The sequence below is a fragment of the Talpa occidentalis genome, unplaced genomic scaffold, assembly GCF_014898055.3.
Source record: "Talpa occidentalis isolate TD23 unplaced genomic scaffold, MPIMG_talOcc4v2.1, whole genome shotgun sequence".
Lineage (NCBI taxonomy): Eukaryota > Metazoa > Chordata > Mammalia > Eulipotyphla > Talpidae > Talpa > Talpa occidentalis.
Genome location: NW_026555331.1, coordinates 149008503 through 149034215, shown reverse-complemented (window position 1 = coordinate 149034215; position 25713 = coordinate 149008503). Strand labels below are relative to the sequence as shown.

The window sequence follows — 25713 nt, the reverse complement described above, 5'->3', positions numbered from 1 at the left end:
AGAGCCACTAATTTCAGGTTCAAAGATATTAAAATCATTTGGGCTGCAGCTTGATCTGCCAGATAAAATATAGGATGTCCAGTGAAATTTGAATTTTGGATAAACAATATTTTTTTAGGCTAAGTAGGCTTTCTGCAATAGTTAGGTGACCTATATTTCTACAACCAGGTTGCTAAACCTGGCAACTCTAGTTGTAGCTGCCAAGGACATCGAAATCCAGAATAGCCTGTCAATCAAACAGAGATAGTCCAGGCGACAGACAGCTGCTATCTCTACCCAACTGTCTGTAGTTGAGGCTCCGGAGAGGCCCTGGGTTCCTGGCTTAGTGTCCCCACTCAGGATCCAGGCTAGACTCAAAAAATTCCTTTTCTTGGTCTAAACTCTGTAGGATTCCTATTACATTTTCTGTTAGCGAAAACTTTTACAGTAGTTATTTATAATTGAGAGCGTTCAGGGGAATGCATACTGAAGGGAAGAGCTCAGCATCATTTGCATCAATGGAGCACAGAGACACAGGCCGCCTTTTTTGGTATCACGCCAGGTCTTAATTAATTAAGAGTAAATCCGATTTCCTAGAAGCGAAGTCTCAGCTTCATTCACCCAGAAGTGATGTCATTTTAGTGCAGAGGAGCCTGTCTGGGATTTAAGACTCCTGTGTTTGTAGTTTGGTCTAGACTGTTCTTTCATAAATATCCTCTCAGTTGAGTTTCATAACAAAGTCGGGGAGTAAGAGCAGAGGGTTACTCTGTCCTCAACTGGTGAATGTCAGTGTCACCCGCCAGTGAATGGGTGAAGGCAGAGAGGAAGGAAGTGTCTCCCCAGCTTTCAGGGAGTCACAACAGGAAGGACCAGTTGCTCCAGGGAGGCCAATGCGGTGCTACGGAGTCAGCTGAGCAAAGCGTGCCAGAGCCAGAAGGAGCAGCCGGTGCTGTCCGCTGGGGCCGCCTCTCCCAGGCACTGTCCATAAAGGAGCAGTGGAATTGGGGGTGGCAGAGATGGAGGTGAGGATGCTTCAGGCAAGGGTACAGTGAGTATAAGGCCTGATGCTTGCAAGCGATCGGAGCAGCTCAGAGCGACTGCATTGGGTTGTGAAGAGGCCCACGGAGGGCCCGAGGGTGGAGATGAGGCCAGTGAGGGAGGTTGGCAGAGGCCGCGCCTACTTGCTGAGACCATGAACTGGTTCTTTGGGGGATTAGCAGCACCAGCAGCTTCGAGTGGCAGCCACGGCTTGCCCAGATTGGCATATTCAAAAAATGGAGACCATGTTTTTTAAAAAATAACTGGAGTCCACAACTGGGGCCTGAGAGCAAGTGCAGAGAAGCAGATGCTTAGGGCTCCCAAATGCTGAGGGAGAGGCATGCGCGCCTGGGTGAGACGGCCCAGAGGCAGGGCCCGGGCTGAGAGTCAAGAGTCAGAATCAAGGTCCCGGGAAGGAAGAAGAACTGGAAGAAACAGGATAGGAGGGAACAGAAGAGCCGCTTCAGATTCAGAGGTGAGCAAAGGAGCACGGACAGTGGAGAGGCAGGTGGGGTTGCCAGAGGGGAAGAGGCAGGGGTGGGAGTAAGAGGGCAGGGGAGTGACGGGTGGTCATGCTGGGTTTATTTTTTAAAAGAAAACAGAAAGTAAAGAAGGGCTACTCATTGAAACAGGAAATCATGGAGATGGAGCCCATGTGGGGAGGGGGCCCCTTTGGGTACGTTCAGCTGAAGCCCCTGTGCTTATCCGCATGGGCAGGTCCAGGGAGCAGCACCCGGAGGTGGGGTCTGTGAGGGTGGCCAGGGCTGCGGGTTGCCCTCCCTTGGGTGTCTCTAGCACCCCCAGGGCAGGTCAAGAGACCATATAAACTGCCCAAGCAGAGCCGGCGGCATGAAGACAAGTGGGCTTGGGCAGACGCGTGGAAGGATCGTGGAAGGATCGTGGAAGGATCGAGAACAAGAGAACAGGGGGGAAGGCCGCGGGGCACTGACATGGACACGGGGAGAGTAGAGGCGGAAATCGCTGGGAGAAGGGTAGGGCGGGGAAAGCTCAAAAGCCCGCTGGGTCAACAGGTCTGCAGAGGAGGTTGGACAATAATTGAGCAACTCTTGATGTAATGAGCCCAGCTCACAGCAGAGGACACCAGACAGTGCGGCTAATTCCCTAAGAACGCTGCACGTCGTTTACATAGACGTCCTCTGACCTTGTTGCATTTTCCACTTCACCAAATGCAGAGAGAGGAGTCTTGTTTCCTGAATGCAAATAAATATTGAAAAAAACTGACAGAGCTCTAGCTGGTAAGAGGCTCTACCTGGTAAGAGGCTATTAATGATCGCCAATTTTGTAGTTTGTATGTTTTACAAGACCACTTACTTCTGGTCTTGTAACTTATTTACTTATTAATAACTTATTGACTGAGAACTGGATCCTCAAAATATTCATGATGACATTACCCATGTACTTAGCATATATTGTGTAACAGGTTCTTACTGCCTCTTCACAACACCATCATTCAATCGACAGGTGAAAATCTGAGACTAAGAGAGGTTTAAGGATTTTTCCAAAGTTGCCTAAGAAATAAATCTTAAACAGGATGTGAAGTAAGGTCAGGAGGTAGTTTCAAGGAGAAATGCATATGGAGCGTCTTAGAGGGTGAGTTGAATAAAAATGATGGGCAGCATCGAGATTAAATTAGAATCAAGTCCTTCCACTGACCCCAGGCCTGTAGGCAAATCATTCAAACAGTACAGTCCAGTCTGATTTACAAAGAAATAGGGTAATTATTGGGGGACGGAGGAGGGAGAAAAGAAGGAAGTATCATGTTCCAAAACTGGGGAGGAATCGGGGCGCACGGAAAGAAAAGGTGAAGAGGGAAGTAAAGCTGTGGGGCGGGGAGAGCCGGGAGGGAAAGTTGGGCGCCAGGGGAGGGCATGTGGGAGTCGGATGGTTCCGGTGTGAAAAGCCTGACCACCTGGTCGCTAATGAGAGGAACGACAAGGATGCAGGCAAGTCTGAGAGGGCCCTTCTAGAAGGACTGCAGGCAACGACTGGGGATAGATAAACCAGTGGGGGAAGCCATTCCGGGTCCAGGGATGAGGAGCTGAGTCTGAAATGATGGCAGAGGGAGTGGAAGCAATCAGCGTGAACTGTGCTAGGCATGAATCAAGAGAATGTGGTCACAGGGTAGGGAGGGGAGAACATTCAAGGGATGCTGGTTCTCGAAGCCCAGGCCTCCAGGAGCTTGACTGACAAAATACGCCAGTCCAGAGAGCTGGTTTCTGCCCGGTACCACAGCTTCTACCTCTGCATTTGGGCTGTCACATTTTCTCTCTCAGTCTCACCGCTCACGTTGGCTTAAGTACATCCTCCTGCTGCCATTTTGTTATCCGAGAATGGAGCGTCTGCCCACGGGGACTTCTCGGACCTTTCTGGTGCACTTCCAGCCCAGGCTGCTGTGTCAGCCCTTCCCGGCGCTACCCGTGTCCTCTCCAGCGTGGCCCCTGCCAGGGTCCACTACCCCTTAGCCTGCCAAGGAGACAGCCCACCTTTTAGAGACCCCTTCTGAGGAACAATAGTAACAAGCTCTAAGGCCTGCAAGCATGCCGCTGTCATTTCACCTGCACGCACATTGTGGATTTTGCTTTGACTTTTCTGTTACTTCCTCTAAGTCTTCATCATTTGAGTTGCTGAAATCAGGCACATTTTCATTCCTAGTGAACAAAAAATGTCCCTAGAGTCCCAGAAATTAAAGGACTATTTTCAATTTTTTTTTAATATTGTCCACGTTTTCTTGATTTTTTCAAAAGCTGTATTTATGTATATGAGAGCTGGGGTGGGGTCCTTGATTTTCAATGGAAAACTCCTTCATCATTTCCCCCATGACCCTCTTTTGTGAGCATTAGTTCAAGGAGGAAACCCAGTCTTCAGCATAAATTTCATCTTCTAGTAAAGATCCTCTTGGATTTTCTTCAGTCAAATCTGAAGTCCCCCCTTACACCCAGGCGTGAGCACGTGCGCGCACACACACACTCACCAGCACTTCAAGGCAAGATGATCAACAGCTGTGAAAACCACACTTCAGCCTGACTTCCTGTCTGTTGCTTGGCCAGCTCAGGTTCACCAAAACCTGCTTCTTAACAATTCCGCAAGTGTGACCACCAGCTCCTCCCACTCTCTCGAGAATCATCTGCCTGTACACACTTGTCCATCTTCGTGTTTGATAGCACGTCCCCTGCGACCTTTTACCAGCTCAGAGTCAGCAGGTCCCTTGTACAAATGCTGAGGGCAACCTAGGGCTCTTCCTATCAGCGGTTAGGAGCCATCTGACCGTGCCACCTGACCGTGTGACATCAGGCACATCATCTCCAGGCTCCCTGGAGACACACAGGTCCTCAGGGCTCTTCTGAGTCCAAAGGGGAGCAGGATCTCCTCCCTACAAGTTGATCTCAGCGAGAGAACACTCTAGAACTGGTGGGATGGGCCCTGTTCTTTACCTTTGCATTTCCTTTTTCTCCTGAGACTGTCTGCTCTGTGGCGGATTTGTGGACTCTGCCACAGCGTCCCATGGTCTGGGGCACTCAGGAACCCTTTCCAGAAAGGTCTGAACCTTACCCCTGGTGGTCCGGAGACCCCAGTCTGAGAGCACAGGGTATGTCCCTCTCACTGGTGCAATAAACTGGCTCCCACTCTGAGTTTCCATTGTATTGTTCACAGATAATTGCCTCTCTGAAATGCCCAGGTACACTGCCAGGAAAGAATTCTCTGCCACTGGTGCTTCTGGGGAGCTTGTGGGCCAGGCTGGCTCCGCCCAGCACAGGCTCTGCCCTGGGGCGAATGACTCATTCCCCAAGCAGCAGGGAGCAGAGTCACTCCCTTCCTCATCAGCTCTGGAAAAGTTTACAGCACACATCGAGCAGCTCCTTTCCTCCACACAGCCCCTGTTCTCAGGCCACCCAGAAAGAATAAACACCCTCATCCACTCACCTCCGCTCCTGGAGCCGCTTAGGACCTGTGGCCTCATTTCTGCAATGTTCTCTGGGAATTTTACAGACTAAAGCCATGATTTTGCCTCAGCCTCTTCCAGAAAGAGACGAGAGAAATTTCCACTCTGTAATTGTGATTGAAAATGGGCGGGTTGGAAGAAGCAGGTCAAAAACTAAGTATAGAGAAGGTCCTGGACACGTTTGGCATCTGTTTCTCATTAGCTTGTTTGCTCTCGACCTTTGCCCCCTCTGCACACCTGAGTTCAGGGTTAGACGATTACATTAAGCAACAGACTTGGAGTTGCTGTAATCTCGCAGCTCCTGAGTCATGTTTACAGCAAACGCAGCTGGAGGGTCACTGCTTAGCGATAGGACCAAATCACCACCAGCGAGAGGTTTCTGTGCAGGTTTGCAAGACCATGTAGGGACACGCCAGGTCCTGGCGATGTGTCTGCCAGTGGGCGGATGAGGCGGAGACACATCTAGCAGGCACCACTGAACCAAAAAACTAGGTTTCTCATTTGACCTCATTAGCAAGAAGAGGGTGTGATCAGGGCAGCGTTAAAAGCAGAGGCTGCAGTGGGATGAGCCACCTGGGGCCTCAGGGAGCTAAATATGAGTGTCAAAGAAGGGGAGGCAGTGGATGGTCTTCACATTTTCAAAGGCTCTCAAACAACTGCTATCCTAAAGGCTAATTAATAAAAAAAAAATCAATTGTCGTAGGGTCAAAATTCATTTGCTCTTGTATCATAGACACAGAGGTTGTTTAAGAGACAGAAAAGAAAATTAGGGCAAATAAATCTATTTCTAACGGTGAGTCTTCCAGACACTGACTGACATGCAGGCTGATCTTATCAAAATCATTGTAAGCGCCATGACAGGGCAAGCTGTGAACAATACAAATCTCAGGAATGTAAGTAACTCAAAGGGAAAAGCTGGTGGTAAAAATAAAATTTAAAGACTAGCTTTCACAGCTATGCATGTAGTTGAAAGTGATACATGGAATTTCCATGGTCAAGAGCGCTGAGGAAGCAGCTCAGTGTATTTCCATGTCATTGTAAGTTCCATGCATGTTATAAATGCTTTCAAGCATTTAATGTCGCTGTCCTATAGGAAGGGACTGTTGGTGATGTCTCAAGACACTACTCCTATGCGAGATGTTGCTTAGAAACCAACATAATACTGTACATTCATATATGCATCCAATGCAGTTCTGCTCAAAAGGTGTTGGCTAATAGCTGCTTTCACAATTCTCCTAAGAAGCTGCTGTGTTTGCCACCCCCAATACATGATGCTCTGGCATATGGATTATTTGAAATGAAAGGTATTTGAGAAAGAACAAGGTCACTCTGACTGCCCTTTGTCCCCCGAAGCAGGAAATAAATCTCCCATGTGAAAAGTACCGTCTCATACCAGAGGATAGAACACATCTGTATCCCTTGAGAGAGGCAACTTAGGACCCAGAAGGCTGTCGAAACAACCTTGTTAGGTCTTTGCTAATTTATTACTCAAAGCCTAAACCCCTTGATCTTGTTAATTCTTCTCAAATTTATTCTTTCCTGGTCTAAAAAAATAGAAAAACTTCCTGTTTTCGTCACTTCCTTGAGTCTCAAGTTTTTTTTTTTTTTTTTTTTTTTGTGGGGCTCCTGTTCAAATGTAATTAGATTTATTTTTCTCATGTTAATCTGTCATATGTCAATTTCATTATTAGACCAGCCAAAGAACCTAGAGGGAGGTAAAATGTTTCTCCCCAACAGCGCCATGAGGATTACAGAGTAAGCTGAGTTAAACTCTGGATGTCTGCAGAAGAGAGGGATGATGGCTGGACCAATTTTCCAAAATTCAGAAGTGTAGAATAGTAATTCAACTGAGGGGAGATTGCACAGACCTAAGTTTTGTTAGTTTTTTAAACCAAGGAACTAAAGACAGGTACAAACCAAATGTCTTTTAATTTCCTAGATTTGATAAGAATAACCCAAGGAAATGAAAATATACTCAATATCTCAAGAACAGTTTTGGTTATAGGTCTTATAGAACTTACCTCCAGAGGTGCTTGGTAAGCCTTAGTAACTTCAAGTAAAGAAGTGACGGCTCAATTAAAAAAATAGTATTTGCATATGTATCATCCCAAAGATGATATTTAACCTCTCTGCAAAAATATGGAAGAATTTCCATAAAAAACATAAAGTTGAACGTGGTTCTATTTGAACCATATGGTCAGTGTTCAAATTTTGGTTTGAACAAATAGCTTGAGTTATAATTATAATTGTTATTGCTATTAATAAGAACCAGTTATTAGTTTATATATGAATATATACATATAACATGATCACATATTAATAATGGAAAGCTAATTTTATAAAAATAGTGAAAAACCTTAAACTTCCCTCAAATATCCCTATTTTAGACTTTTTTTAGCAGTGTCAACTTGTTTCATATAAAATATTCGTCCCATCTTAATTGCTACAGTGAAAACTCTTAAGAACTTTAAGCATGCTAGCATGTTTAGGATGGACTGAAAACAAAATGTGCTACCAAAAGTGATACTATCACATTGATTGGACATAGGTCCAAGCTGATAGTGTTATGCTTACCTTTGTACAAAGCTGCAATGTAATTCTACTTTTGAGCACTTCTAAAGATAAACTCAAGCAGTAAAGTGTCCAGAGGAGGACTAGAATCACCCAACTTAAAAGATGATTGAGCTATTGCTGCAAAAAAAGCTCTAGATGAGAAAAAAGTATATAGAGTGATGTTCTTCAACTGAGAAAGGCAATCTGGAAGGAGACAGAGAACCATACATTGTAGAGCTGGGGAAGGCTTTGGAGGTTACTTTGTTCTATCCTGCATTTTATCGTTAAGAATGCTGAGACATGAGTAGGCTGAGTCATAGCAATATGATGCCTGGAGTTTAGGGCTCTTGAACTGGACTCTTCCACTTCATCATGCTGCCTTTCACAGAGATGGTGAAACAGTTGAGAAGATACCTTCACAATAATTCATATCAGAATACAAAGTCATGAATAGCCGGAGTAGGATTTCCAAAGTAGCCTGTACTTTAACTTATGGGTCCAGCAAGAAAGAAGGTTGGAGTGGAATTGTCACCACTTTTGAATTTCTTCTAATGCCCTTTGCAACCTCTGAGACCATAACAAGCAGAAAAGATGCTCAAAAACTCATGAGTCATAAAGCAGGAGTCAACAGCTGCCATCACCGAGGCACCATCTTGGTTTTTCAGGACACCAAAATCAAATCCTTATGGAATTCCATGTTCTGAACCTTGCTGAGTACTAAGGAGTCTCAGGAGAAAACACTTGAAGTGCCAAATTTATTAGCGTGAGAGCGTGATGTCCTCACATCACCACCAACAGACATAGATCCCAGAGATGCATGCACTGACCTCACACCAATAATTATGGAAAAGCTCTAGGGCTGGAAGATACCTTAGAGGTCACCAAAGTCGACCCCCACCCCATCTGATGTGTTAATCCCCCTTAAACAACTCCAGTGGATTGAAGTCAGATTCTGTTTACCTTATGGCCATCAAGGAAATTCTGGTCAGCTCTGAATATGCACTCTAGAAGCAGAGAATGTTTAAGTACTATATGATAGTAGAAGTAAAGTTCCTTGGCTTAGGCCCCATTGGTCCCTTTTCTTATGCGAAAAGTTTCTCAGAGTCCAGTGTAAAGTCTTTCAAAGTCCCCCCACCAAGCACAGGTACAAAAAGGCCTGGACTAGCGACTGGGAGCTGGACTTTGTCTTTGGGCTTTCAGAAACTCTAGGTTTGGGTCACAGAAGGCCTCTGTTAGAGGGTTCTGAGGCCAGTCCTCTCTGAGGCGCCATCTTGGTTTTTCAGGACACCAAAATTAAATCCTTATGGAGTTTGATTCTTCAGCTCAGGAGATTGCTAGCTAGGTCTTCTGTTCCACCAGCTGTAGTTTAGCAGTCTTGACTCTCTGGGCCTCCTTCAGGTTCCGAGCACAGACCTCTTGGTTGGAAATGAACTCCACTTGTTGCACAGGGAACCAGCCTCGCTCCCCATCGGAGAGTCTCACGCCCTCCAGCCAACCTATGGGCACAGGATGGGAGGAAGAAAAATGGGAAAAACTCACAATAATTTCCCCTGGACCTCCTTCCCCAAAACACTTCTGACCCCTAATGCTGAATAGGTAGGAGAAGCCCCAGCAGGGATTCCAACCTCCCAATGCACTAACCCTGGTTTCTCTGGGTCCGGCAAAGTCTACAATTGTCTATTTCTGAGCCTTCTCAACTCTTAGAGAGTGAATTGGGTTTCTCCAAAATATACGTTGACATTCTAACCCCAAATACCCCCAAAAGTGATCTTACTTGGGGATAGGGTAGTTGCAGATATAATTAGTAAAATTAAGATGTCACCCTTGACATCTTAATCCAATATAATAGGTGACTTTACACAAAGAGGGACTTTGCGTGTGCATGCACATACACACGGCCACATGAAGATGGAGGTAGAAATTAGGGGTCATGCAGTCACAAGACACCGAACACTCAGGGCTACCAGAAGCTGGAATAAGCAAAGACAGATCCTTTCCTAGGAGCTCTGGGAGTGCATGGCCCTGCCAACCTTGTGTGTCTTGGACTTCTGGCCTTCAGACCATGAGAGGACACACTGCCAGTGTTTTAAGCCACCCACTGTGCTACTTGTTACCCAGGGAATGAACACGTCCATCAACAGCACCCCCACTCCAGTGTCTGGCCAACTCCTGTGGATTCTCCTTACCATCGTTGCTTTGCTGAGTCACCATGACCACGTCCGCCTTCTCTAGTGCCAACTCATCATGCTCTCGGGGTTTGTAGGCTCGAAGGCACTGCACCTGGGGGGATTCTTTGGAAGAGTAGAATGTGAAGAGGTGAGGAGAGGAAGGGAACTGGCACATGGAGAAAGAACTGCAGGTGGAGGAGAGGAGGATCTGGGATAGAAAAGTTTGGGCTGTTGAAAGCAGATAAAAGAGACAACTTGAGAACTCTTCACTTTTGCCAAGGGAGCAAAATAGTTGTTGATAAGGAAATAGAAATACCAGAAATTACATGAATCAAAAATTCTATATTTCCAGGAAAGGTGAGTTGAGAAATCCACCATGACCACCTCTGCTGAGTCATCATTACAAATACTTGAGATTCAGCTGAAGATCCAGCTTCTCTCCCAAAGCTTCCATGACTCGAGCCCTCAGTGCATTGAACAACTTTAAAAATGATTGTCGGGGGGCCTCCTGGTGGCACAGGAGTTAAAGACAGTGCTATCAAGCTGTCGACAGCCACTGCAGCACAAGTTCGATTCCCCGCCAGCCAGGGAGCTACCCACATGGCGCAGCAGACCTCTCCTGTCTCGCCTGCTGCTCCCTCAGTAGTGGATTTCAGTAGATCTGCCTGCTCTGCTCCCCACTGTCTCTGGTGAATCCTCTCACCCCCCACACCTCTGGCCTGTACCCCAGTTCTTGTATGCATAAATAAATCTTTAAAAAAACAAATAAACTGATCGTCTAGGACACGGCATTTATCCCTGTTTATTTCTTCATGTATATTTCTGCCCCTCTGAGCAGATTGTAAAATCTTGGGTCTGTGACTCATTTTTCCTTTCCTCATAATTTCAGGTGTGAGTTTCCAGGTGTGACCTAAGCAAGGCACTTAATCCCCTTTAGCTTCAGTTTCCTCCTCTGTAAATGGCTGGGCTGATTAAGATGACTTTTGTGGAAATTCTGAATTTTCTACATTTTCATGACTCTCTAACTTGGAAACCAAATTTCCAAAGGTTTGAAGCTCCAGACAGGGAGCCCGGGAGCAGGCCTGACCCACAGCTTTCCATCCTGCGTGGACTGATTGCTCTGTCTCTGTCACCACACTGCACTGATTCCTTCAGAAAACAGACAAAACACGGTGCTGTTATCTGCCCTTCATTTTCTCGAGTTCATCCCCTCTGCCACCACAAGATCACAGCCGAGCAGAATCACGGCCGCCGCATCCCCTCCGGGGACCTGCAGCCCAGCAGATGGTCACACGTGGACGTGTTACCAGAACCCAGTTTATAGCCCCGTCCTTCTACTTCCTTTTCCAAGCTTCCTTGTATTTATTTGCTCTTGTGAGTCACCAAAGACCCAGTGTTTCTTTGCATTCAGTTCCCCTCTGGAGGGGATCCTTGTTGGAGAAAAATTATAGGGTTTGTATGAGACCCACAAGTCCGGTCTTGGCACAGGGTGTGCCTGCGGTTCCCTTGGGCACCTGGAAACCTGGGGTACGCATAGTGGCGTCAGGTCATCCTGCACAGGAGGGTTTGGGACAGACCTACCGTGTAGCTCTATCTCCCTGCAGTTCCCACTCCAGCCCTACTTTCCCCTCTTCCTTCCCCAAGATCTTTGATACAGTAAGATCAAGGCGAAATGACAGCACAATAGACTTAAGGGGACACATCTTTTCAAAGAGTCAGCTACTGCCCAAGTAGGGGATGGAGGAGGAAGAGGCACTGCCATGGGGACGAGCAGTTTTCAGCAACTGCATCTCAGTGCTGACGCTCAGGGGCCTGTCTTCCACTCTGAAATTCTGAACAAGTGTAACGAGCAGAGGGCTCCAGAGTTACCACCCAGACGCCTGAACTCTGCTTCCAAAGGACACTTCTGAGGCTGCCATGCTTCTCGCTCTTAGACCCCGCTCACCATAACACTCCAGTAGGTCCAATTCTTCTCTTGGCCTGGCCAAGGCTGAGATCCAGCGAAGCTTTTCACTTCTGAGAAAACAAAATAGGGACAGTCAGAGCTTCAGCTGCAGCTCTGGGGTGGGTAAGGCAGGGGCAGGGTCGGGAAACAGAGGTGAGTATGGGAAGAACTCGTCTAGTTCGAGTGTGTCTACGTCAATGACATCGAGGGCAAACGTTCGTGGGACTCCGCTTGGTTGGAAATGCCAGGCTCTCGAGCTCTGTGCTAACACGCCGCGTCCCTCTCTACTTCTCCCCGTGTGGAGCTCATCCTCCTCACGGCGTCTCCTGGCTTTCAAATGGGGGCATCAAGTCAACTGTCAATTATACATATAGGCATTTCCCTTCTGGGGGACTTCGCCGAGGAAAATATTCCTCTTCATTTAGATCCCCTCTGTCTTTCTGCGTGATTCTTGACACTTCTCTGCCCACCTGCCTTCAATCAAATATCTGCGATGGAAATTATTCTATAATCATAATTAGATCAGGAAGACTAAGCTACCTTTATTTTTTTTTTCTTTTTCAGCCAGGTAATATAGCCCAAATCTAATTCTGTAATTATCTGAACACTTTTACATTATCTTACTCACTGCCTCTTCATACTCGTGTGTAATTGAGAGCTGACCCCATTACTGTCCCAGGAAGACGGTGCCCAACACCGTCTTAAAAGGAACATGAGTTGCCGCATCTGATGACTTGAGCTGGGCGACATTTCACTTACACACCCCGGTCCTAACCCTTTGCTTCATAAATGAGGGCGGACACTGTTGGGCCTCCTGGAAGGATCTTCTGAGGCTCAAAACCGAAAAGCGTTTGCCACATGAAGACCCTCAGAGCATGAGGTATCAAGACAGCAGCAATACTGGCTAGAGGCTTGCAACTGTTCGTTCCTGCAGCCATTGGGGGCCAGATTTTATAGGTGGTTTTTAAATATTCTCTGAAGTGTATGTATGTGTACAATAATTATTATTTATTGTTATTCAAAGACAGGCAAGTCAAAGCTCCCGATGTTATAGATTCTGCTCAGCACAGGACTGGTTGGAAGGTGGGAGCAGGAAAGCTAAAGACCCTGGTGCTGTCCACACGAGTGCCCGGCAGCCAGGGGACCTGCTGCACTGCAATCAGCTGTGCACACCCCTGACCAGTCCACCTCCATCCTGGGGCCGCACAGACTGTCCTCCTTGACGTCAGGGTATAAAACGGACGCTCAGCCCTGGCGGCGCTGTGCACCCTCTCGCAGCCCCAGCCTCCTGCCCGGCGTGGGAGGGGGCCCTCCAGTCAGCATTTATTTGAGCCATACGTGTCGCAGCTGTTTTCTGGACATGTTTCCTGCTTGGTACCCCTTCCTGCCAGGCTGTGCTCCCCAGCCCCCCCCCCCACCTCTCCCGGCCCCATCTCACTGCGTCTCGGTGCTGAAGAGGAACTCGGCCTGGGAGCGCTGCGGGTTGGGTCGCAGGAAGAGTCGGAAGAGGTTCTTGTGGGATCCGTGCAGCTTCATCTCACACTTCTCCCCGCGCACGGAGGAGAAGGGCGCGTGGTCGAACACCAGGAAGCGGTTATTCCTGCCAAAGACAGTGCTTTTCAACGCGGGACTCGGGTTTTCCCACGTCCTCCACCCCCATCCCTTTGGATTTAAAATCCTTAGCATCTGCCCCTGCAATTCTCATAAAAACCACAAAGCAGCACTGACTTCCTCCCAGGGGAGAAACCCCAGAGGCCCAGAACCTACTACCAGCGTGGCAAGCCGCCCCTCTAGAAGGCGGCTACGGGCCCATCATGCGTTGAAGACATGGCATCAAACAGATTTCCTAAGGCCCTCGGGTCAGGAGCTCGGCTCTGGAAGTGGCTCGCAGGCTGAACCTGGGCCAAGCTCACTGATTTGAGAACGTGACGAGCTAATTGGCCACATTTTGCTCTTTGTCTGTAACACAAGACAGGTCCTGCCATATAAGCTCCTGCCACAATGGATTGGCATCGCCTTTTTCGCTTTGGACCTTCTCTTCTGCTCCTCTGGGCTCCGACCTAGACCGCCCCCCCCCCCCAGGTTGAGCACCAGGAAGGTCCTGCAGGAACAGGACCGCGCTCTGTCCCTGCCGGGCCCCCCCTCTGGCCTCCCGTTAAAGTCACTGACTCTCGGGGCCGAGACAGCAGCAGGTAGTCATTGAAGAGATGCAGGTAGATGGGGCGCGTGCTCAGCTTCCTCCGCTGTCCTGGCAAGACACTGAACTCGAGGGCTGTCAGCTCCCCGCTCTTCACCAGCCAGCGCGACTGAGAAATGAGCGGGAATATCTAGAGTGGGGGGACGGGGGGAGGCGGCGTCACAGAAGGGCGAGTGGCGGCTCCTCCAGCCTGCCGGCCTCGCCCGCCCCGCGTCTTCCTCCCGCACCCGGCGCACAGTCGTCTCCTGCACCTCCTCCTGGCCCGCCCTGTCGCTCCATTTCCCTCTGAACGCCTGAGGCCTGCGTCTGCAGGTCGGGGACACCGTGCCCAGCGCTCAGACAAACGGAAGGTGCCGACTGTCCGGCCCGGGACAGCGGCTGCGTGGAAAGCTCAGACTTCGACGCCTGAACTGCAGAAGAGACGGGAGAGCCCCAGGGGGCTCACGGAGGAGCAGGGCGGGCTGCAGAGGGATGTGGGTGTTGGCGCTAAAGGAGCGGGCCATCCTGACAAGGTCTCCTTTTGATTATAAACAGACACACGAGAAGCGGCTGGAATCGGATGTGGGAGTAAGAGAGCCGGTGGGGCCGCAGGGAGCTGGAGTCTGGGGAAAGGCGGGCGTGCTGAGCTGCGGCTAACAGGCGGCTGAGGGGTCCCCCCTTTCTTTCTGTCCTGAGTTGACAGCCGAGTGTGCAGTGTGCTGTAGGTTTTATGGGGATGTACAGTTTGGATTCCTATTTGGATCAACTGTGTGTGGCTGTGGTTGGGGTAGACACTTGACGAAATCCTGGAGGGTTCAGGAGCCCGAAACATCTGGACACAGGAGCCCCCTCGTCGGCTCCCAGAGGCACGCGCTGTCTCCTCCTCAGGGGACCACGGGGCTTCATGTCTTGTCTTTCCCCAGCGTCTGTCCAGGCACACGCCCCAGACACACGTGCCGATGGGAGCCTCCCGCTTCCCATCGGGGACACACCGGGTGTCCCCCAGATAGCACAGAATGGGAGGTGTGCAGCATGAGGTCCGAGACTGGGGTGGTGTGAGCAGGAGCCCCTGGTGTGCGCGGGGAGCTCGAGGCTCGGTGCGGGCTGGGGCCAGGGAGGCTCACCTTACACTCAAACTCGATCTTTTGGTTCAGGTAGATGAGCTCCTCCATCCGGCGCATCGTGTGGACGCTGGCATTGCAGTCCCGGATCAGCTGGGCGGCGGCAGGGAGAGAGGGAGAGCTCGGTTAGCCGCCTGGCCCGCGGCCTGCCCTGCGAGAAATCTGCAGAGGTGGCCACGGCCTCTCTCCTTCCTGCAGGGCTGGGGCCGAGCGGAGGCGGCATCGGGCTGAAGTTCCAAAACCCTGGGACACTGAGTGTGGCTGGGGAGGACCTTCCCGGCCCAGGGAAGTGGGGTTCAGCCTGGCGTGGCGAGAGCACCGCCCCTTGGGGTGCAGTGTGCTCCGTGTGGGAGAAGAGATTGTGGGGTGTGACCACGGGGGGTTGGATACACGCAGGGAGGCGGGTGAGAAAACCACTAGCAGGGGGCTGTGCTTTCTGCAGCAGTGGCCTGGCGGGGGGTGGGGGTGGGCGGTAGGAGGGGGTGCTGGGGAGGTGGTTGGGGCTGGGGGTGCTGCCTACCTCCTCCAGGGCGTGGTGTGCCTTCGTGGCCTCCGCTTCCTCTGAAGACCCAGGCTGTGTTCTCTTCAGAATGTTCTAGAGCACACACAGCAGGAGGGAGCCAGATGGAAAGGAGGGATGGGCATGGGGGAGAGCGGGCTGGGTGGGCTGATGGAGGAGGCTGGGCACAAGCTGCCAACAGCAGGCATTTCTCGGGGGGCGGGGGGCGGGCACTGCTCAAGGTCACGGAGCGGGGAGAGCTGCAGAAGGGCAGGCTTTTACCTGGGGCTGCCTGAGAGCGAGGGGAGAGCCGGGGCGGGGGGCACGAACCTGCAGCAGCAGTTTGAGCCGGGTGATGCGCTGGAAGGGCAGGATCAGGAAGGACTTGAGCGAAAGGCGCTGGCAGATGGGGTCGCTCTCCAGCTTCTCCAGCACCTCCCGGAAGCTGCTGTTGCTGGTCCTGCGTGGCAGCAAGCCTCGGGTAAGGAGGGGTGCGGGAGCACTGGAGGGGGGCTGGGGAGCACAGAGTAGGTGGGAGGGGAGGCTCCCTGGCTGTCTGGGCTGGGAAGGCGGAACCCCCGCACGGAAGGCCGGACGGGACAGCCCAGGGCTTCTGATCTGGAAGGAGGGTTAGGGCTGAGCTCACAGGTGCGCCCAGGGGCGCGTGCTTTGGGGACAGACTCTGGCTGGGGACTGAGATCGCTTGATGCAAGGCACCTGCGGGGCCCTCGTGGGGTCTGAATGGGGGGCCGGCTCTTACAGCAGCTTCTGGAAGGTGCGTTCCTGATAGGTCTGGTTGGTGACGTAAGGCTGGTAGACTCGGCGGAAGTTGGGGGCGTGGTTCAGGACGACATCACACACTTGGAAGGTGAAGATGTTGTTCTCGAAGTTCTCTTCCAGGTCTGAAAGGAACCTATAGAGCATTTGAACAAACCTCATGAGCCCGGGGGCCCCGCAGGAGCTGCTGGCCCACCCGCCCCGGCTGGGCCCTCCGGTGACTGCCGTCCACTCAGCGACCCCACTGAGTAGCCCTTCGAGGAGCGGGCCCCTATCTAAAGCCACCCTGCTGATGGTCTCGTTTGGTCGTGTTCAGACTGTACGACATTTAGATGCTTCCTACACCTCATCTCCCCGCCTTCCCACCGCATGGTACACCCAACCCTTAATGCAGGAGGCTCCCTCCGTCATTTATTGATCTGTGAACGCATCTGCCCATCCACACACCCTCTGTGAGCCTTTGCTCCACGCGCCGTCAGCCCCGGGAGTCAGAGCAAGAGCGGTTCAGACGGGGGAAAACCCAGCTAGAGGTTTACAGACTAAGGGGTGAGGCTGGGAGTGGCGTGGGGGAGAAGGAAGCCTCACGTGGTGCTGACGTCACGCACGTCCTGCAGCCGGGAGAAGAGCCACTGGTGGTCCTGGGTGGTCATGGTGGCCCGGAGCAGGGTCGACTGCTGGAAGTGGTCCACCGCGATGTGCAGGCTGCGCAGGTAGGAGGCCTCCGACACGATCAGCTCGAACTTGGCCTAGAGGATGGGGAAGAGGAGGATTCATTCTTTTTTTTTTTAAAGATTTATTTATGCATGCAAGAGCTGGGGTGCAGGCCGGAGGTGTGTATGGGGGGTGAGAGGATTCACCAGAGACAGAGTGGGGAGCAGAACAGGTGGATCTACTGAAATACACTGCTGAGGGGAGCAGCAGGGAGACAGGAGAGGTCTGCTGCGCCATGTGGGTAGCTCCCTGCCTGGGGATTGAACTCGTGCTGCAGTGGCTGCTGACAGCTTCATAGTGCTGAGACTTAACCCCTTGCGCCACCAGGGAGGCCTGAGGAGGATTAATTTAAAAAACAACTGCATCCCTGCTGGATGGCAGGCGCTGCGTTAGGTTTCAGAGTTGCAGCAAGACAGACCCTCCCAGAGCTCACAGTCACCCAAACTGTACGTGCTATTCGGGGGAGCACAAAAGAGCATTTGACCCCAGGGGGAAAATACACACAAACCTCAAAGGCGTAAGAGAAAGGCATTTTCAGGAAACTTAAACGAGCTGAGCATTTCTAGAGCCAAGTGTATTAAAGTAGCGGCCGGAGAGGACTCGGAGAGACGCAGGGAGGAGGCACCTGAGACAGTTTGCGCTTCAGACAATGAGAAAACAAAACAAGGTCTTTCTGGAGGGAAGTGACTTGGTTAGACTTGTTTTTCATGAAGACATTCAGAGGACACAGGAAGAGGAGAAGGCGGGACAGCAGCATCAGGAAACTTGTCGTCATTCCAGGTGAGAAGAGGCCTGAGCAACCGCAGGGATGGGCCCGGGTCATTGTTATTTGAGAGATTCAGAAGCGCTTGGTAATTTTCTAGAAACAGGGGCTGAGCGAGCAGCTGAGGCCGCAGCTCCTGCCTCATTTGAGCCGGTTAACAGGGTGATGGATGGGATCTCTGACCGGTGAATGGGTTTAGGGCACGAAGGTGATTTGGGGCTTCAGGAGTGCAAGGAAGCAGGAGACTGTGCCTTGGTGCCTTGTGGTTTAATGGAAATGCTCACAGCAGAGGGCCTGGGGGTTCCGGCGGGGGTGGAGGAGTGAGTCAGCCACTCTCCTCTAGCTGGGCGGGGCGGGCTTTCTGCCCCAGCACGCAGCTTCAAGGGCCCTGCATGGCCCGGAGAGAGAAAGGCTGTGCACCTTGGTGAGGACTTAATTGTGCAAACATGGCCCGGTGGCCCCTCCTGCTGCCAAACTGAATGGGGACAGCGGGGTGGGGGGCTCCTCAAGGCCCTGCCCTAATACTCGCTGACCCCAGGACTTGGGTGGCTCATTTAACCTCACTGAGCCTCCTCGGTTTTCTTGTCTTTTCATGTAGGAACAGTGACCCAACCTCACAACGCTGGTGTGACGGTTGAAATAAAAACGTAGGTGCCAGAAGTGCCATTGTATGACAGGAGCAGATGCGTGGAAGAGGTGAGGAGACCACTATCTCAGAAACGTGAGGCCCGGAGGGTCAGGTCCCACTCTGCAGGTATTGGGGTTCACGACATCTCCCACCGATTGGTCCATCAACCAGCACAGATCGTTGATTTTGTAAACATCCCTTCATATACTTTAAAATGTGAACCAGGGCCTCCTGGTGGTACAAGGGGTTAAGTCTCAGCACTATGAAACTATCTGCAGCCTCTGCAACACGAGTTCGATCCCCGGCCAGGGAGCTACCCACATGGCACAGCAGACCTCTCCTGTCTCCCCGCTGCTCCCCTCAGCAGTGGATTTCCATCTGTTCTGTTCCCTGCTCTGTCTCTGGTGAATCCTCTCACTCCTCACACCTCTGGCCTGCACCCCAGTTCTTCTATGCAAAAACAAATAAAAAATAAATCCTTAAAATGTGAACCAATCTGTGTTTGATTTGATGAGACCTTCTCCACACGTCTTTCTGTTCAAAATTTTACTCCTCGGCATCCTACGGGGGAGCATAAGTCACGGTGTGCTGGGTGTTGTGCTAAAAGGTGGCACTAGGTCATTTTGTTTAAACTGCACGCAGCCCTGCAAGGCAAGTGTCCTTTCTCCACTTTGAGACAAAGGCTGAGGCTCATATCACACGGCTGACACTGCAAAGGCTGATGCCAGGATGCAAACTCGGGTCATAAATACTTTTGAGTGATTTCGCTGTACCAGGAACTAGGAACCTGGAACTTATCTTTTTTGATTTTCCCAGTAACTCTTTGCAACCAGTCTCACCCACGAGGAGAGGCCGAGAGAGATCAAGTAACACGGCCAAAGGGAAATAGTTGGCAAGCACTGAAGTGGGCTTGATACCCTGTGCTTTACTCCAGGCTTCGGGAACTTGAACACTAGTCTACGCTGCCTGTCCACGCTGCCATGCTGGCTTCCTGGGAAGGTTTCTAACCCATTTTCAGACAGATTATGAAGAGACGTTCTCCATGTAAAATCTATAATAGTATCAACATCAGACCAACAGCTTCCACTCCAGCCTGGCTATTCGCAGGATACCGCAGAGACTAAGTGTCACTGCACGGTCTGTGAGTCCAGGGGACCACAGGTCAGCTGCCGGGGGGACCTGACAAAGGCCCAACAAGAAGGCCCTGCACGTGCTTTGTTTGACGAGGATGGCTTCAGCGCAGCCTGCACTCCCGGTTGAAGAGTGACACTGAAGCAGCAGCGGTGGGTTAACACCATCCCAGCAAATTCAGAGACACGGTTGCTTTGTCGGAGCCCAAACCAATAGCAAGTGGGAGCGACTGGCCCGCGCACTTGGTCTTGGAGAGGAGGGACAGTGGTGTCATTCAGAAAACCACCTAAACCCGCCCGTCTGGTGAGCACCCGTGTGCGTCCAGGGGCAGCTGCCGCGACAGTGGCGAGCAGGCACAGGATGCCAGCAAACAAGACCTGCACCCGCTCTGCCCCTATGCCCACCTCCGCTCTGCCCGCTGGTACCTCTTGCAGCTTCTGGTCCCCATGGGTCATGGAGAGCAGCACGGCGCTGTTGCGCACCATGGGGATCTCCTGCCACAGGGAGACGCTGGAGGCCATGGACAGGCGCTGCACGTAGGACTCGGAGGAGACCAGGGTCTTCCGGGGGTGGCGGGGGGAGGCGGGCCCCGGTGACTCCGCTATGCTGTCCAGCCGCTTCTGGCTCTGAATCGCCTTGTTCAGAAACAGGTCGCTGTATTCCTGGTACAGCGGCTGGGCTGTGGGGTGCAGAAGCGGAGGGGGGAGAGTTAGGGGGCAGTGATGGTGAGCTGAGGTCCGGAAACACCCCTCCAGCGGCTTCTGGCTCCCCTGTGGACACTACCCCACTCCCCACTCCCCACGCCAGGGGCCCCTCCAGCCTCGGGCGGAGTCCACGGGCACCTCAGGGCTGCCCGCAGGTACTCACAGTTGATGAGCCGCGAGCGTCTTGAAAAGCCAGCCTTCACCTCCTTGGGCTTCTTCTCCCTGTGAGGCGGGAAGGGCTCTGGGGAGCTTGCTGGCCATTGCCAGAGACGACCCCTGGGTGCGCTAAATGACGAAGTCTCCAGCCCCCGGGACGGGGCCGGGAAGCCAGGGCCAGGTCGTGACCAGACCCGCCCCTGGGCAGGTGGGAGCCGGCTCAGGGGCTCAGCTCATGGGCATCAGGCAGGTGATGTGGACTCAGCTGGCAGGACTGGGTAGGCAAAAGGTGGCCCTACTCCGGGGTCCTGGTGTCTGTCCTGCCCCCTCCCCGCCCAGCTGCCCAGGTCCGCCAGCGGCCAGCTCAGCACCCAAAGACAAGCGTCAGACCCCAGGGACAGAGGGACTCACCGGAAGACAATGGCGTCGGAAGAGGCGGGGGGCTTCTCCGTGGCTGCACCTCCTGTGTGCGACATGGGCGTGGGCGAAAGCACCCGGGGTTTAGAGAGGAAGGAGGTGGCTGCAGGCGGCCGGGCGCCGTGGGGGATAAAAGGCCTCCACGGGCTTCTGTGAGGGAAGGAGGCCCCAAAGGCAAAGCCTCTGGGGGCCCTAACACCCGTGTCTCTGTGTCAGATGGGACTGGACACGAGGGCCCCACCTTCTCCACTCCCGGGGGGGCTCAAGCAGGTTCTGCTAAGTGGGGGGGGGGTTTAGAGCAACCCCGAGGACTCGTACAAATCACAAGAGCACCCTGGGCGGTGACAGATGGGCCACAGCAAGCAGCTGAGGTGGGCGCAGACAGGCCCCCCAGCCTGGGTTGGGGTGAGTGGAGGGGGAGCCAGCAGAGGGGCTGCAGGGACCTGGGGCCAGGGACGGGGAGAGGCAGGGAAGGCGGGTCTGGCCGGGGCATCACCAGGCCCGTCTCGCCTACCTGAAGTGCCCTCCGGCAAGATGGACGGTCTGCGCAGGCCCTGCCGGCTCCAGCCCTTGAGCTTGCCGGACCCCTCGCCAGGGGCCACGGCCTGTCCCCGGCTGCCGTCCCGCGGTCTCCCCGGCTCCCGCCTGTGGGGCCAGCTGGACGCCTTCTCCAGCTGGGGGTGACTGGGCTTCTCTGGAGGCCTCGCCTGGTCTAGTCCCGTCTTCCTCAGGCCGTTGGTGCCTTCCTGGGGGGCTGTTCTCCTCAGAGACCCCCTGGCAGGGACCGTCAGCTCCTCCGGCGGCCCCAGGTCATGGGCAGGTCCCTGAAGGCCCCCAGTCCAGGGGCTGGTTGGGGAGGAGGGACCCAAAAAGTTGGTGACGTTGCTGAAGGCCAGGCCGGCGGATGCTTCACTCTGACTCCTGCCAGCGGGCGCCAGTGAGTCCGTGGACCTGGCTGAGGCCGGGGGCCAGGACGTGCGCCCCGCTGGGGTGGGGGCTGAGGCTGTCCAGTCCTGACACACAGGCCAAGGCCCGGCGTGACCCCCTGAACTGCCGAGTCCTCCCAGGCTCCTCCCCCTGGTCTTTGGGGGCAGCGGGGGTGGCTCGGAGGAAGGGTCCACGATGGGGACGGGGGGCAGCGGCCTGTAGGTCCTTGGGCTGCCTGAAGACGGGGAGCAGTGAGGCCGGGAGCAGTCAGGAGCGGGGGGCAGCGGCTTGTTGTAGAGCAGCCTGGGGGCGGACGAGGTCCGAGGGCGCTGGGGGGCGTCGGGGGTCGGGGGCAGAGGTCGGAGCTGCCTTGCTGCAGGGGCGCCGGGGAGCTGAGGGGGGCACTGGGCTCCGGAGCCAGGGCCATCGAGCTCCAGGGCCGGGGCCAAGGGAGGAGGAAGTTGCTGCCGCTTGAGCGCGGGAGCCGCTGTGCAAGGTCCGGCTCTCTCCACGGCGGGGGGCTGCGCCTGCCTCTTCTCCAGGGGAGGAGGGGGCGCGGGTTCGCAGAGCCTCGAGTCTGTGGAGCCGAGGTGGGGGGACGAGGCACAGGCAGGAGAACTGGGCTCAAAGGCTTCACTGTGTGGGGAGCCCCTGCAGTGGCTGCTGGGGAGTCTCCTGGGTCTGTCTGCACCTGAGAAGTCTGGAGAATCCTGCCCCAGAGTGGAGAGCGGACCAGGGGGTTCTGGAATGAAGCTGCAGTTCCTCCTGGGGGGCAGCCCCTGGGGCAGCTGGGAGTGGGAGGCAGAGAGGGAGGTTCCCGCGAGGCCCGGGGTCAGCTCTGTCCTGTGAGAACCGGGGAAGGAGTTGCTCCTCAGGTGCTGGGTGGGGCCCGTGCAGCTGGCCCAGGGGGGGCTGGCTTGTGGGTCCAGGGGGGTCTCTGCAGGGGGCAAGTCATGGAGGGTGACAGGGGGCTCCGGAGAGGCTCTGGAGGTTTCTGGAGAACACACAGCGTCGAGAGCGGGCTTCGTCCTTGGAACAGCAACCGGGGGACTGGCAGATGTGCTGGGGGAGACGTCAGCAGGGCTGGAAGGAGCTGAGTCTGGTGTCCGCGGGGAAGTCACAGACATACCTGCCAGGGCCACCTCTGTCCCCCTCCCCCGCTCAGACGCCCCTGGCTGGCTGTCCCACGCTGTTTCTTGGCCAGGGGACCCCCCAGCAGGGAAGGAAGTAGCTGAGGACATGGGCCAGGACCATCTCACAGGCTCCAGTGCAGACGGCAGAGCTCCCCGGGACCCCTCCTCAGCCCTAGACTGAGTCCTGGGGCTCCCGGGCACGGAGGGAGGAGAGACTGTAGGGGCCCCCGGGGCCAGTGCAGAAGGGCCATCCTGCTCGTCCCCCTCTTCAGGGCCCAGTCCTCCGCCCACTGCCTGCAGGGCACCCCCAAGCCCATCCCCAGGTTCCTCCTCACGCCACCTCACCTCCTCCTGCCCGCCCACTGCTCTCTCTTTCCCACTCTGACCCCCTTCTTGCTCCCCAGTTACTTTCTCTGGCTTCTTCACTAAGCTTTCAATCTCCCCTTGCTGCGCAGGCACCGTACTCTCTTCTGGTGCCCCCCAGGTGCCCCTCCTCTGTTCCCCCAGTTCTGCTTCTCCCTGGCCCTGGGTCCTCCTCTCTATACCGGCCTGGGCCGACTCCCCCTGACCCAGACCTCCCAGTTCCCCCATAAGCTTCTCCCTTTCTCCTTGCTTTGCGAGCAGTGCCTCACTTGGTCCTGCCTGCCTCTGGCTCTGTCCCTGTGCACCCTCTGGACCACTGAGCTGCTCCCCCATGTGCTCTGGCCCCCCGAGGAGCCCATCTGAGCCACCTCCCACGCCCGCAGCTCCTTCCCCCTGAGGCTCTGCTTCCTTGGGTCCCTGCTCGTGCAGCACTCGGGGCTCCCAGGGATCCACAAGCTCCTCTGGCCCCCGACTTTCCTGCGCCCCCACCCCTGGCCCCACACATCTACTTCTAGAGCCCCGGGGCTGGCGGGTCTCCGTGGGGCGCTCTTCACAGGAAGGCCCAAGTCCGGTCTGGGCAGACGCGGCGGGAGAAGTTTCCTCCTCCTCTCTGGCTTGTCCGGTTCCCAAAGTCCGAGAGGTTAGTTCTGGTCTAGGTTCCACTTTGCTGCCCAGTTCACTGGATACTGGGGTGTCCAGTGGTTTGCCCTGGCCAGGGCAGGCCCAGGGCCCTGGGGAAACTGGCGTCCTTGTCCGTCCACTGGCCGGGCCCTCGGCGGAGTCCCGGGCCTCAGCCACGAGGTCTTCCCGGCTGTGCACGTGCGCAGAGGCTTCTCGGGGGGGAGAGGACATGCTCTCGGGTGCCTGGCAGCGAGCCCCCCGCTGGGTCTCCAGGAGCCCACAGCCCTCGGCCCATGCAGGGTCTGGGTCCAGGCCTTCCTCAGCTTCGGGCCCCAAGGCAGGCATCGGGTCGCTTCTCCCGAGAGCTGCAGGGTGGACAGTGAACTCCGCCGCAACAGAGACGGGAGGAGAGGCTCCGCGGGGCGGCTCCTCAGCCTCCATCAGGCCGGAATCCTACAGGAACAAGAGACGGAGTTCAAGGCCCTCTCTGGCCGCGCCCGACAGAGGGACGGACCACACAGGGTCAGGGGAGACGTTTCTGGGCTCCATGGAGACTCACTCTTAGAGACAAAAGGGACTCAGCTCCAGTCTCCCCAAAACTTATCATTTATTCATGTAGTGACTATTTCCCGGGTGACCCTTTCTAAATGCAGGACATCAGGGAGGGCACGAGACAGAGACCTTTCCTCACGGAGCCTGCAGTCTCGGGAAGGAGACGGATAATAAATGATTCAATAAGAGCCCGAGACCGTTGCTGGAGAGGCCCGAGCGCTCCCAGTGGTCATTACTCCCCGACGGAGTTAGGTCACTCCCGTCTTTCCCGTCTACTCCCTGGGCATCAGCAGTGACTCAGCCCCACAGGCTGGAGGCACCGAGTGACACGCCCTCGGCCCGAGAGCCCACAGAGCAGCGTCTGCGTGGGGCTCTTCCTCCTGAGCCGCTGTCAGAGGACCCAAGTCGGTGGGGCCACTTGTGGCCCACGTCTCAGGCCTTGTCCTCCAGGGTCTGCCTTTGACACCTCATTTCCCGAGGAGTCCAGCAGAGCACGGCAACCGGCATTGCCAGCTCGAGAGGCGGCTGCTGCAAAGTGGAATAACTAGATTTGTAAGATTGGAATGCAGCAGATACAAAGGTCACCCACTTCTGCGAACTAAACTTACCGGATTGAACGTTCACCCACTGCCACTGGGCCGCGACTCATTACCATCCTCTCCCCACCTCTCGTCAGCCTTGAGAACTCTTGTCAATAATCTCAAAATCGGACCCACCCAGCTCCCTGCTCCCTGCACCCGAATGCCTCATCGGCCCTGCAGAGTCGGGGAGCCAGGGAAGAGGCTCCATTTCTTGTCGTTCAGAGGGGGCTGCATTTCCCTCTCTCAGCCTCTCGGGTGAGGGGCTCTGCCTCCTCACGCCTTATGCCTCTCCCTTCTCCGTTGGAGCACCCCACCAGGACACAGGCCACCCAGGGCTCCCCCGTCGAGGGGGAGGGGACTGTCCACACTGCTGCCCTCCTGGCCTCACATCTCAACTCCCCCTGACCAAGCGTCAAGGCCCCCAGGATGCTCCCCCCACACCCCACAATCCTAATGTCGCTAAGTTTCAGGGGAGGCTCCAAGGCACTTATTTTGGGGGCTCCCTGTGTTGTGTAACCTGTGGACCCCCCTCTCTTGGTATGTGAGGCTGCATTCTGGATTCATCACTTCACCTGTTCCAGTCTCTAGCTCCTTACGCAGCCCTCTGTGCAGCCTCCTTTGTTGGGGAGCATTTATACGATCATCATAAAATCATGGGTGTGTTTTGATTGATCTCAAACACAAGGGGTGACCTTCATCTGTCTTGCTCAGGCGTCTGCATCTCAGCAACACCTGCCACACTGAGTCTGCGACAGATGTTTCCAGTACAGAAGGAAACGCTCCCTCCTGGTCCATGCCCCCCATATCCA

The 25713-nt window shown here is 54.2% G+C and overlaps 1 protein-coding gene across 1 annotated transcript; it reads right to left on the bottom strand.

The window, feature by feature from the left end:
• Positions 1-7329: 7329 nt before the first annotated feature.
• Positions 7330-24216, bottom strand: ARHGEF5 (Rho guanine nucleotide exchange factor 5). Its single transcript, XM_037518698.2, has 14 exons — positions 21242-24216; positions 20722-20773; positions 20318-20376; positions 19876-20129; positions 16803-16963; positions 16201-16353; positions 15771-15900; positions 15462-15536; positions 14945-15034; positions 13814-13971; positions 13083-13244; positions 11645-11715; positions 9718-9822; positions 7330-9027 (listed from the first exon to the last, which is right to left on the bottom strand). Exons 1-14 carry the CDS (start codon positions 24210-24212, stop codon positions 8870-8872), a joined length of 4599 nt encoding a protein of 1532 aa, XP_037374595.1. The 5' UTR covers positions 24213-24216; the 3' UTR covers positions 7330-8869.
• Between the last annotated feature and the right edge of the window lie 1497 nt (positions 24217-25713).